Source organism: Lytechinus variegatus, chromosome 11 (genome assembly GCF_018143015.1).
Source record: "Lytechinus variegatus isolate NC3 chromosome 11, Lvar_3.0, whole genome shotgun sequence".
NCBI classification, from domain to species: Eukaryota; Metazoa; Echinodermata; class Echinoidea; order Temnopleuroida; family Toxopneustidae; genus Lytechinus; species Lytechinus variegatus.
Genome location: NC_054750.1, coordinates 14,974,087 through 14,987,752, shown reverse-complemented (window position 1 = coordinate 14,987,752; position 13,666 = coordinate 14,974,087). Strand labels below are relative to the sequence as shown.

At 36.3% G+C, this 13,666-nt stretch overlaps 1 protein-coding gene across 11 annotated transcripts in view; it reads right to left on the bottom strand.

The window, feature by feature from the left end:
* LOC121424573 (dual specificity protein phosphatase CDC14AB-like) overlaps window positions 1-12,650 on the bottom strand; it is a 59,903-nt gene extending 47,253 nt beyond the window's left edge. For all 11 annotated transcript variants that reach the window (XM_041620304.1, XM_041620303.1, XM_041620310.1 and 8 more), the window contains exons 1-5: window positions 12,341-12,650; window positions 10,884-10,974; window positions 8,492-8,567; window positions 4,764-4,856; window positions 3,796-3,875 (exon numbers count right to left, since the gene is read on the bottom strand). In XM_041620304.1, the coding sequence (XP_041476238.1) occupies window positions 3,796-3,875; window positions 4,764-4,856; window positions 8,492-8,567; window positions 10,884-10,974; window positions 12,341-12,386 (386 nt within the window). In that variant the 5' untranslated portion in view covers window positions 12,387-12,650. The remainder of the gene's footprint in view (window positions 1-3,795; window positions 3,876-4,763; window positions 4,857-8,491; window positions 8,568-10,883; window positions 10,975-12,340) is intronic.
* Between the last annotated feature and the right edge of the window lie 1,016 nt (window positions 12,651-13,666).

Sequence of the window (13,666 nt, the reverse complement as noted above, 5' to 3'; positions counted from 1 at the left end):
CTTTTTTAGGCTAAAAAATACCCATTATTTATTCCTGCATTCACACCACCCCGAAACATACCCTTCGGGATAAGTTCCTGAAGTTACGAGCATGCGCAGTATGGTCTGATAAGCAGGCAAGGCGCGAGATTCAAAATCACTAGCCCAGCAGCCACCCAGTTCCTGCGCCCAATGACACGCTGGGCTAAAAGTTCCCGTAAATTGCTTTCACATTGCCAAAATACCTGCGACCTTGGAAAAATCCCCGCGAAAGTTCTCGTAATTTCGCCATGTACCTACTATTTAGCAGGTTTTTTATTTTGGGGAAATTATGCGTAGTTTGCTTTCACATTACTAAAATACCTGGTATTTTCTGATCGGGGTAATTTCCCGATCAGAGAATACCTGGAACTGACAAACTTCAAGGTGGTCTGAAACCACCTAAAGTCAGTTTGTGCAAGAATACTTGCTCAATAATACAGTGTTTCTTCACCCCAAGTTCATGGAAAAATCTGTCATTTCAAGTGATTGACAAGAACAGTCATACCCCCTCTTAATGCAATCGGTTGAATGATCCATTATTTGGGTCTCAAGTTGCGCAAACTTTTAACATTGTAAACTCGATAGCACATTCTGAGAATGTAATGTATGGATATGGTTTACGCATGCACATCAATGGCAACAGTGCTAGGATTTAAATTCAGAAAGGGAACACAGCAAAGCAAATTCTACATGATCATTCAATTCACGCTGTTTCAAGTCTGCCTTCCTGATAGTAGGGGCAGTTGTATTGGAATACCTCACACAGCAGTGTGCAAAACAGGCACTGGTTTAAAGCTGCACAATCATATCAGTCACATGTGAAAGGCAAAAGGACATTCACACTGCACTGTTGGCATGAGTATAATGCCATTTTACTCTGACTATGCAGACAAAATTGCCATCCATCATGTCAATTCAATATCACGCCTACCTGATTCCCTCACAAATTGAATCTGTGTTCACATTTTACATGATAGCATGCTTTCATTTGTGAATTTGTTTATCCTTGGCCATCTTTACAAGAAGTCACATAATAATGTAAACGACTAAACGGCTGCCATTATTGACCGTATACACATCACAAGCACGACTACATTGTCATTCATCATCGACACCACCACCATCACTATCATTCACCAACATCATCACCATCACCATCATCATCATCATCAACACCCCCACCACCACCATCATCACCAATTCACCATAACCCTCATCATCATCATCATCATCACAATCATCCCCACTACAACTATCATAATCACCACCATCCTAATCAAAATCATAATTATGATCATCTATTACAACCGTCATAATCATTATCATTATATCATTTTCCATTACTACAAATACACTGAAAAACTATCAAAATACAATTTACGATCAAAATATCTCACTAAATATCAACAAACTGTACCTTCGGTCGGACTTCATTAACATCAAAAGAGAACATCATGAAACTGATCAGTTTTGAAGACCAATTTGTTTTCACCCCTCCACTCTACATGTATGTGATCAAACTAGCGTCACGACCATATCTGGGCTAAAAATTAATTACGAAGGGACCAGTCACCATTAACAGCACTACCTGAACAGTCTCGGTTTGATGATCAAAGTATACTGCATGATCATTATAATATAATACTGTAGGTGATACTATAGCATGGATTGTTCACACACATTAAAACTACAGTGTATATAAAATTGAGACAGAAAATAATACGTATGATCATGAAAAAGAAAGCAAGAAGGGAGAAAATGTTTTCTACCGTGTGATCCAAGATTATGACTGCTTGTGTCTGTTTATCAAACGTGTGAGTTCGGCAGTGCATGAATGACATGGCATTTTAAACTTTGCGGCTTCAGGTAATTTACGACCAGAATGCCCCCATATATGAACTTGAACAAGACTGACTGACATTTCATCACTGCGAGGAGTACATGTCTAGATCATAAAATACGCTATAAAAAATTGATAGGGATTCCATATTCCTCTTGGCTGACATTATAGTCAAATGTACAATTAAATAAAGGCATTGCAACTGCACTATGCTTTGAAGTATAAAACTAAAACTTCTTTTCTTAAACGACCATAAAAGCTTATCATATTTGAGAAGTAAAATTATTCCCTGGAATACCAGAAAATCAGAAAAATTGAGTTTATAATAACCAAGATTAAATATCTGAATTCCCTAACATTTTCTCGAATTTCCCCAACATCTCATTTCAAAATATTATATTTAACTCATAATTTTAATAATTCAGGGGGTAATAATAAATCAATGTTTTCTGTTTAAGACAGATTAAGGCTATTCTTTCTCCTACATGTACAAGTATGTCTCCTCATTCCTATGTCCAAACGATATATAGCATTGAACCCCCAGAGTTTTGAAAATTGGAGTAAGGGCTACTTTTGGTATTTTTAGAATTCGTAACTTCTTTGCCCCCTGAAAATAGCTCTTAAAATTTATATTTAAAATCACAATACACCATTTCAAATTAAAGTTAAACCACCAACTTTGTTGAGCAGACAGAAGAAATTAAGCAAAGCCATGAGCACATGACTGATGCATCAAACACAGATAGCTGATAAACAAACAATATTGGATCTAGATGGTAATTAACAATTTCCTTCGCAAAACAGATATGAATACAGGAGATATCCACTATATTTAACTTTGGGGTAATAACTGAACAAATGAGTTAAGCACTTGCAGGCTACATATTATGCTATCGTCAAAGTTGTAGTTTTGTTTTGATCTTCTTTCTGCTTTTAATGTACAGGTAAATCCTACATGTACAAACTAAGAACCATTTCTACCAAGGAATAATCAAAGATCATTTTCCTTTATGCAGGGCTCGACATTAGCAGTGGCCGGGTCAACCGAAAATGAGAGTCGGTCCACCCAAATTCTGTAAATGCCAACACTTGGTGCCTTGGTGGCCCCGTTGGGCTCCCAAAGTTTATAAATTGTTATAAATTGTAATGTATTCAAAGAGCAAATGAGTTTCAAGAAAGAGGACGAGAGGAACAACAGGAAGTGGGTAGAACTGCTAGAAGTGGCAGAAAGAGGTTGAGAAAAGGCAGAGTGGGGAGGGGGGGGGGGGGGCGGGAGGAGGAAGAAGCAGGTCAAGAAGGGGGAGGAGATGGAGAAAGCAACGATGAGGATAAATTCTTGCAAACTTTACTAACTGAAAACTTCAGAGGCAAAGTCACTCAAGACAGAAATAGAAAGATTGATTCATTTTGTTTGTCAAATAAACAAATGAAACATCTGGAAGCAATCAAAGGAGTCTCAGAAGAAAGATTAGGTTTAATTCACAACATTTATCAATTAAAAACAAGGCAATCTTCAGTTCACATCCTTATAAAGTAAGTATACATTCAAATGATTATGTTCAATGGAGTGGTCAATGAACATTCAAGATGTCAATGAAATGAATCAAGTTTGCATGAAAAAAAAGGAAATTGTGTTTGGCTCTGAAATTAAATTTGAGCTGTTTTTAATAATAAATTCTTGATATTAATTATTATATCATTAAAGCAAAGTATACAGGTTGTATGTCAATAGTGTATCATATTCGCAATATTGAGTATTGAGTATATTGAAATTAAAAGAAACATTACATCCCTCTCATTCCGCATGTTCTCCTTCAATATCTATTTCTCTTTCTCTTCCTATAACCCCCCCCCCCCCCTTCCCACCCTATCCCCTTTCATCCCACCTTCTCACCTACATGTACAAAGGGAATAATGTTTATAACACACTTTACCTGAATGGTAAATATGGAGGGTTGGTTCCAGCAACCAGCGGTCTGTAAGCTTCCTCAGGGGTTCTCCTCAAGTAAATTACCTGTAAATGAACAATGTTAATCACTCATTACTGGATAATAGAATACAAACAAGTGTCTGGCACCATGCATCCATCATCTATGAAGTTTGCAGGTGTGCATGCTAAAGTATGAGGGCTCCGCTCGGCAGCTGCTAATGCATTTAATTGGGGGGTAGATACTCGTTGAAATGCACTATAACACTAGAAACTTGTTTTTATTTTACAACTTAAAACTACAAGTATAATCTTTCATTATTTTCACATGAATGTTACATGTACATTTGAATGGCATTTTCTCAAGCTATTGTAATTTAATTCATATCTAACTGAAAATCAAAAGTTATTGTAGTATGGAAAACTGTTTCTTGTATTTATGCACATTGAACAAAATTTGAGGATTTGCCAAGACTTCTACAGGCCTCATTTCTGTAGCATGTGAAAGTTACATACATGTACATTCATGCGAAACTTCATAGTGAAGAAGTCTAATGCATGACATACAAGTTTACCCGTAATACATTTTTATCATAATTAGCACTAATGTACTACAATATAGTGCTAATTATGATAAAAATGTATTAAACTTGTATGTATTTGTATATGTAGATTCATAAATGCCTTGAATCATGGACCTATTCTTGAATGCAGAGGGACAAATGAAAAGAGAATAGGAGAAACAGAGATAAGAGAGAGAGGGGGGGGGGAGAAGGGGGTTATGGAAGGAGATAAGGGCAGAAACGGGTTGAAATGTCTCAATGTGTACAATAAGCAGGTGGTTTTTCATTTTTTCTCTCAGATTGTCATCAATTAGGGCTCATTCTTGTAAACAGCCAGAATGATCTTAAACCCCAGATTCTAAAAAGTCGCCATGACGATATCTTTCTAACTCCCAAACAACAATGTACTTACTGAATAGCATCCTATTAGACAGGCTGCATTGGTTCTCTTTTTACTGTCAAATGAAGTATAGTGAACAATCTTCTTGCGGCCGAGCGATGTGGACTGAAAAAAAAGAGGCAAAGAAAATATGCAAACAGTATGCCTGATGAAAATTTACGTACTGTAATACTCTTAGAACAAAAGAAAACTCACATTTTAATAGGTTTGTGTAATATGAACTCTGAAGGGGTTTCACTAATACTACATCAAATAAAAACTTAATAATCATATCTCTGTTATCATTTATACATTATTTTTCATTGATGCTTCTCTCTCTTTTTCCTGCTCATATAAAGGTCAACTACTCAACTTCCCATTTCATCATTTTTTTTTTCATATCAACTGTCAAAGCAAACATGGATTTCATCTGTAGGCCTACAGGTACGATGATTACATGCAGGTCTGGGATTGTTGTGCTGCACTCAGTGCATCACCAAGCATACATGCATGCAGGCCTGCGCAATGTCGACTCAACAAATATGGAATCAACAAACAGCTCAGGCCAAGTGACCTTTGGTCATGTAGTGTGTACTTTGATGCTATTTTTGCATCATGGGCATTTCAATTTGAAAAGGATGTCAACTATCCATCAAAACACGGAAGATCATGAATTTAATAATTAGAAATGGAAAGACATCTACATGAATATGCACATAATGGACACAAAATAAAAAATTAACAGGTAGTTGAGGGTTGTAATTGGGAACTGCTACAACATTTCGTGCCATAACATTAATCAATGTAAAAGTGCCGGGTGCCCTAATTAACATGTACCTACATGTATTTGATGTAGGCCTATGGTACATGTTTGTTTTACTTTTATAATTTTTTAGTAATTAACTTACTTGCAAATACTCTGCTTGAACACAAATATGTCAACTACCCATCAAAACACGGAAGATCATGAATTTTAGAAATGGAAAGACATCTACATGTATATGCACATAATGGACACAAAATAAAAAATTAACAGGTAGTTGAGGGTTGTAATTGGGAACTGCTACAACATTTCGTGCCATAACATTAATCAATGTAAAAGTGCCGGGTGCCCTAATTAACATGTACCTACATGTATTTGATGTAGGCCTATGGTACATGTTTGTTTTACTTTTATAATTTTTTAGTAATTAACTTACTTGCAAATACTCTGCTTGAATACAAATATGTTAATTGCTCTTAATACTTCGGAGGGCACTATAGTCATTAGAGGTCAATAGTCTAGATAGACCCTATTATAATAAACCATCTTCATAAAATATTATTTCAAAGTACATTTATGTCAGTTCTGTACAGTAGGCCTAAATGTAGGCCTACATTGCAGTCAACTGATCTTCCTGAGGTCACCACTCTCACTTTCACAATGTGAACACTGCCAACTAATTACACTTTCAATGTTTACAGATACATGTAAGACCCCTGTTACATCTGAGAGATTCCCTACCTCGGGCCGGCCCGGGGCCTACCTCGGGTCGGAAAGAAATCAGATGTAAACATCCCAAACCTACCTCGGGCCACCTTTTAGCGAACCTACCCGAGACCACATCCAGAGGTAGTCTCGGGTAGGTATCGGGCCGGCCCCGGTCCACCGATTGGTAGATGTAAACGCACACAAGCTTTCGAACCTATCTCGGTCCGTTCGCCAGCTGTCAAATTACGTCATATAGTGCGTGCTATCCCCTCCCCAGCCCCGTCGTTCTTCGAATGTTTTTGCGGCATGCGACATGTGAATTGTGATTGATAAAGTCTTTGATTTGAGTGAAAAGAAGCATTTTAAACGTATCCTTTTCAAGTAGATCATATCTTCCACGACTGCTGGGATCATCAGCATTCTTTCAGAATCTCGGGTAACTTCAATTAGCGCGCGCGAATTATTCGGAGATAGATCGAGAGCGCCTTTTAAAGGTGTCAGCAATCGGATGCCGCTCGAAACAGTACAGATAGGGTGATAGGGGAGGGAATGAACACTGTGATGTAAACAGACCACATTTCGGACTCGGTCCGTTCGCGAAGCTAATCCACCAATAATCCAGTCAAGGTTGCAAGTGGACTCGGTCGGGTCTCGGGTAGGAAACTTTCAGATGTAACAGGGGTCTAATAAACATTACATGGCTGATCCTTGTTCCACTGGGAATTCTCTCATTTGCAAATGCTAATCATGTTGGATTCTGACTGACCACCACAAATTATAGGCCCAAATAGATACTGTGCTACTGTACAGCTTTTATTGATCAATCAGAATCCTTATAAATACAATTGTACAGTGCCTTTCAATAGAACATGTAATTAAATGCTTTATTCCATTGACCACTCAAAATTTTCAGAAATAACATAAAAACAAAGAGATTGGTGTATGTCCAGCATTCCAGCTCAATTTATCTACAAATTTGGACTGAAATTCAAAAGTAGTATGCAGGCCTACATGTACTACATGTAGGCACTATATGCATCAACAGAATATAATGACGATTTCAAAAGCAACATTTGTATTCATTTTCATCATTTATCAGCAGCTACATGTACATGTACACGTGTATCCACTGAAAGTTGCCAGGACTGGTCAACATGAAATAATGTACACATATTTTGTACATACAGTACATTTGCTGAAGTAAATCTGTGGTGAAACAATATTACATATATTATAACCACCTTTCTCAATTCCCCCAATTTATTCCCTTCTTTATATCTATCTCTCTTTCTCTGTCTTTGACTCACTCTCCTGCAGTCTTGCTCAGGGCACGCTCTTCCAAACCCTTAAGTTTGTACCTTTTGAGTACATTCTGCATTGCATACAATGTACTAATTCCTATGTAAACCTTGGGCCCGTTGCATAAAACTTTTTACCTGGTTGTTTTTACCGGAGTTTTTACCCTGTGTTAAAGTCAATGGCAGAAATCAGAAATCAGAATAGCCTTATTACTTTTTACTTTTTACCAGAGTTTTTTTCAGGGAAAATTGTTTATGCAACAGGCCCTTGTGACTTGATACACAATATTTTTCAGTGCAAAACTAAATGTAATGTGCATCACATGGGGGGGGCGGGCATATATACTTGTACCATTACAAATTTTCTTCATAAGCTGAGACCAAAGTACAATTGTTGTTCAAATTCATATAAAGTACATTGTAATTGACAGGAAATATTATAAAGTGAGGTTCAAAAGTTTGAATCTCATGCACAACTGCATATCATGACTTCTACAAGTATGTGGCATTTTTCTTGTGTCTACATGTATCTATGACATGATCAGTGTATATAAAGGCCTACCATACATGTACATACGTATACGCTATCATTTTGGGAATTTCAAGGAAAAGCTGTAAATCAACAACACAGTTGTACAGGCCGGCTACTGTAGGTTGAAGATTCTTCACTGGATTGAACCAAGAACACCCTATGGTACTAATCCTCACTCATACTCATTCATTAAAAGTTCATGATGAAACCAGCAAGTCATATTTTAACCTTTATCCAAGCATAATGAAATTATGCAATTTTTCATAGATGCATAAATACAGGCCTCCATGATAATTTTTAGACGAAAATATAGAATTATTATTACTCTCTACTTTTGTCTAATTCCTCTTTTCTCTCCCCCCCTCCTCCCCATTTTCATCCCTTTAAAAATAACGGGGAATGCTATAACAGGGTATTCACCTCACTTTTGTAGATTAAAGATTGTGATAAAAAATCTCACCTTTAATTTCTTGTTGAGCTTACAACAGTATCTGTACAGGAGAGCTAGGTTCAATGGTCCAAAATCGGCATAGAAGCTGTAACAAAATGAAACATAAAAATTAACAGTTACTGGTAATATAAAGGTAAATGCAAATATATTGACAATAATGTTGCCACTGAGGTTTTTTTTACAAGTTTAAAGTCTCGCAACGTATCATGTTTTTTTATTTTCATGGTTTATGTTTACAAGTTACTTTGGTCTTTTAAATTTGTAGTTCTATTACAATATAATCCAGGGCTCGAATTAAGAATTTAAAGGGGCAAGGCCATTTTTTAAAAGGGCACTTAAGGGAAAGGGCAGGCAGTTTTCACTTATGGGACATCCAAGGCCACCAAAAAAAGGGCATCAATAATAAATGCACTTTTCAATGGGGCACATGCACTGGATTACCGCAGGGCACCAAGGCCACAGCAAAAAAGGGCAGTTATTTTGGCCTTAAGTCTACAAATATTTGAAAGGGCATCAAGGCCATTTCTGAGGGCATCTAAGGCCATGGCCTTGGATGGCCTTGGATTAATTCGAGCCCTGTAATCCATAAGATACAAAGATGGCTAGATGTGTACTTCTTTTACTTTTTGTAAATGGAACTTTAAACGCCAATGTATCAGATTAGAGTAACCCAAAGTCAAATACATGTAGTAGCCTAGTAGGCTAATGTTTTGCCAACATATACTGTCAAGTCACAGATAATGAAAAGTTCCTCAAGAAAAGGAGAACAGCTTTGCAAATACTTGGCAGGAAAGCAAGCAAATAGAGAAACCAATGTTTGTCTTAACAATGCATCTAGTGACCTAATAACAAGATCTTGACAAATAACTTTGCCAAACAGAAGTTTTGGTTTGCAATTCAGATCTGCACTCTGAATAACTTTACACATTACATGCAATGTGACCTTGGGATATATCTCAAACGTTATGCCTTGCTAGTATAGAGCCCAGAGCTGCATTCGATTGTAACTTTTGCACAAAATTTGATAGATATACAGTACAGTACTGTACATACTGTGCAGTAATCAATTGTACAAACAATTGTATAATTTTGGATTGATTTTGTCCCCCAATGAAGTACATATCGGGCCCAGATACTGTACATACTAATTACTATGTAAGCTAGATGATAGGCTTGTTTGGGGGTATTGAAGGAGTGAAAAATAGTAACAGGGAAGAATGGATCTACACAGATAAATACAATGGTGCTAAAAGTTTAAAATCCTACCAGAAAATGTAAACATTTGAAGTGTTCAAGTTCTGCCATGACTTGAAGATTTAATTGTGAAGACAGGTGACAAAATACTACCCTAAATAAAGTTTGCTTTGTTTTGACAAAAGAAATTTATCCATAACTTTACATATCATGTGCTACAGCAATCATGATCGATGTAGGCCTCACAGTACATGGTCATATGGTACATGGCAAATATACAGAGAAAATGAAATTGGGTGAAAAGAAAACATGGATCAATATGGGGCAAACACTTTTAAATGGCTACATTACAGTTGTGTAATAAAAAAAAAAGAGAACTACAATGCAGGAAAAACAAATAAAATAAACAGAGGAAATTGAAACAAATTTTGAGAGTAAGAGAGAGAGAAAAGAGCTGAATGAAAGAAAGAATATAGGCTACTTGAAGGATAGAACAGACCAAATGACAAGAGGAGAAAAAAAAAGAGAGGAAGAAATGTGGGCAGTGTTGAAAGAAAGTGAATAGGACCTACAATTTACCCAAGAGAGCTGACCCTAAATTAGCTACTTCCCATTGCTAGAGTACACTGGGGTTGGGGTATCCTGTTGAAGTTTATGAAGGCTGAAAATTTGGACAGGTTGCTAATTTTTTTTCTCCTCAATTTCATACAGTATGCCAGACTAAGAATTATAAAGCCTGTATTGACTTGGACATACATTACATGTACTTAAGGAGTTGTCATTGGTAGTCTCTCAGTTGATGAATTCATATTTAAAGATGAGAGTTCCCAACTTCTTAATGAAATTAGGAATTGTAATTGATTTAATGCGAGTACTTAATGTGGAATGGTATTTTATCAAGAATGCAATCATACAGCAATACTGTGCTCTGACCAAGAGCAGGTTCAAGCTTCAATGCAAGTTCAAGCTATGAACTAAAGTTCTTGCTTGTCATATTTGTTCCCATTCTTTTCTTAAAGCATATTTTTTTTATGCAGGTTCATGTAAAATACAGTATTTTTCAGATTGATATTTTGGGGGAGAAGCCTTAGTGGACTTCCTGCACTCATTATATTAGTCACATTGCCAGCTTAAAGTATTTAAACTAAAATAATTTCATATTACATTAAACTTTGATTACATTTTAAAGGAAAAAAAACAAACTTACTTTTCATATTGCAATTCATCATCAATACAGAAATAGTGTGTGTTTGTTGTACTCCTTGGTTTGTTCCTTAATGTTGCAAAGTAGAGACGACCTGAAAAAGAACAGATGATGACTGGTAATTTACTAATATCATTATTTATCAACGAATACACAAGTGAAAGGTCACACAAATTCATGTGTGAAACATATCAATTCATACATGTTAAGAAAACCAGATTAGAGTCTGCTTTATTTTGTTATTGATGTCTGAACAACACACATGTACCCCATCCCAATGAAGATTTTTATTCAATTAAATTTGAAACAACTCATTTTCAATATCTTTGACTATAGTAAATGGCTAAACTATGGCAGTTTTTTTTATGATGGTGGTTCCCACGTCTGCACATCTAACGATTCGAGTTAAGATTTAAAACAAATTTTTATTCATTTCACAAAATCTTTCAGTTAATATTATAAGTGGAACAAACATCTCGTAAAAATTTGAAAGAAATATAGGAATTTCTTGGAAAAAACCATGGTCAGTCATTTTCAGATTGAATAAAAAAAATGGTACCCCATGTCTGCGCAACCCATTCACCTTGCACACGATTCTGGGATTTTGAGGAGAAAGGCTGCATTTTTAGGTCATCACATGAAATGCCCTAAATTCATTGTTTTCCCACCATTTTGAGTCAGATTTATCAATCGATATCTATGTATTGCCTGAGTAATGTCGGTGTTTATTGCGTATCTTCTTTTACTAGTAGAAGTGCACAGATACCTGTGTGTGCAGACAAGGGGGACTGTGCAGACTTGGGGGAACGTACATGTACCATACAATGTACATACGGCATTATTCTATCAATTTTCTGTTTAAAACAATGCAAATAAATGCAATACATTTAGATCTGTACATGAAGGCCTACATAGACAGATGTTCATTTAAAAAAAATCTGAGTCAAAATTAAATGGTGAAAAAATAATATGGAATTAAGGAATTTTATGTCATGGCCTCAAGGTTTAGCCCTTCTCATCAAATCCCAGAATCGTGTTTCGAGTGAATGGTGTGCTGACATGGTGCACGATCATTTTTTTTCCAATCTGAAAATCACAGGCTGCTCTGTTTTAGAAATAATACCATTGATATATTTTGTTTAAATTTTACTAATTTTTACACTCTTGCTCATGAGAATATAAATAAATTTGAATTCATGTTTATTATCTACTACAGTTCATTTTTTAGATCTTCTTGCCATCTACAACTTAAATCACTTGTAGGCCTATGAGAAAAATTATATTGAAGTTCACGATGCAAAAATCTGATCTACGACTATGTAACGGAAAATTAGGCAACCGTATAATGCCCATCACTCATTTCCATCATTCTTCAAACTGCTAGACTAGATGAGGGTCTATTTAATTTTGAATGTTTCCAACTTTTACAACTTTATAAACTTCAGCATGTTCAGTCTCACCTTCGATAATTTCTGATGCACTCATCAATTCATTATCATCTGCCATTATGACACCAGTTTCAGGACTGAGGACTGTTATTGTTAATCCTTTTTCCCTTTTTTTTCCAAGTCCCAGGCCAGAAGGGAAATCAGTCAAGAGTTTATCTGCTTCAATTTTGTTGTTGTTGCTTGAATGTAATTTGTTTAGTTAACCTGGCCCACCGCACAGTTCACACACTCATTTTTACACACATCACACTTCCCAGTCACAGCAGTGCGAGCAATCAACCCGTTCGGCCAGTCACAGCACCAAATTCATTCATATGATGCTAACCTGAAGCGAGCGGACATACTCAGCAGACACTTTGATATCGCGATATCACAGATTGTCCAATTTCCGCCGATGTGAACACACGGCGATTTCCCGTTCTAATCACGTGTAGTCTCTCTTTCGCAGACCATTATTTCTATTTTCAATTGAAGTTGTCTCTTAACCCTTATAATATCAATATTGTTAGTTGCTACTTTTTTTTCTTTTATTACAGATTCAAACATTCAACCGAACATGGCTTGTTGGCGAAATACCGGCAGGAAGAAGAAACATTTTGCCGTGAAAGAAGAAGCAATAAGTGGATGCCCGAACTTTTGGGAACTCTTCATGATTTAAGATTGATTTGTTTAGAGAATTACCAAAAAGTAGTTTCATCTTTGCATACTCGAATGAAAGCATCGTAGTTAGATTATTAATTTTAGTACTGAGGCTGGTAGCATTAAAAAAAAAATGTGCCGTTAATGGGGGAAATGTGTTGAAATTTCAACCCTTATAATATTAATATGTAAATGCGGATAAGCAGGATTTTCTTTTACTGTTATTTGGTAGATAAGAGAAGTTTAAAAAATGTATTGAATATGATGTGCTATTGAAATATGTATGTAATACGAATTAATTGGACCTACCCAGGAAAATGATATGAATAATGGAAGGCCCAATTACCACCCATTCTAATCCATTTTTGCTACCTGATTTCAGTCCATTAATTTTACCAAAGACATTTTAAAATTGTGATTATGCTTGTGATTGTAATTGCAATAAAACTAATAAGCAATAATAAAGTAACGTGACCTCATAACTTTAATTGTCCGGTATAGTTGCACAATTTTCATAGGCGGATCTAAGGGGCGAGGAAACCCGAGGCCCCCCCCCCCCCCCGAAAAAAAAAACAGGAAAAGAAAGGAAAAAAGAAAAGAAGGGGAAAGAAAGGAGGGAAGAAAGAAGGAGAAAAGAGAAGGAGACGAGTGAACAAGACACTGGCGTAAATCCCGGGGGATGGGGGATATACCCCCCCC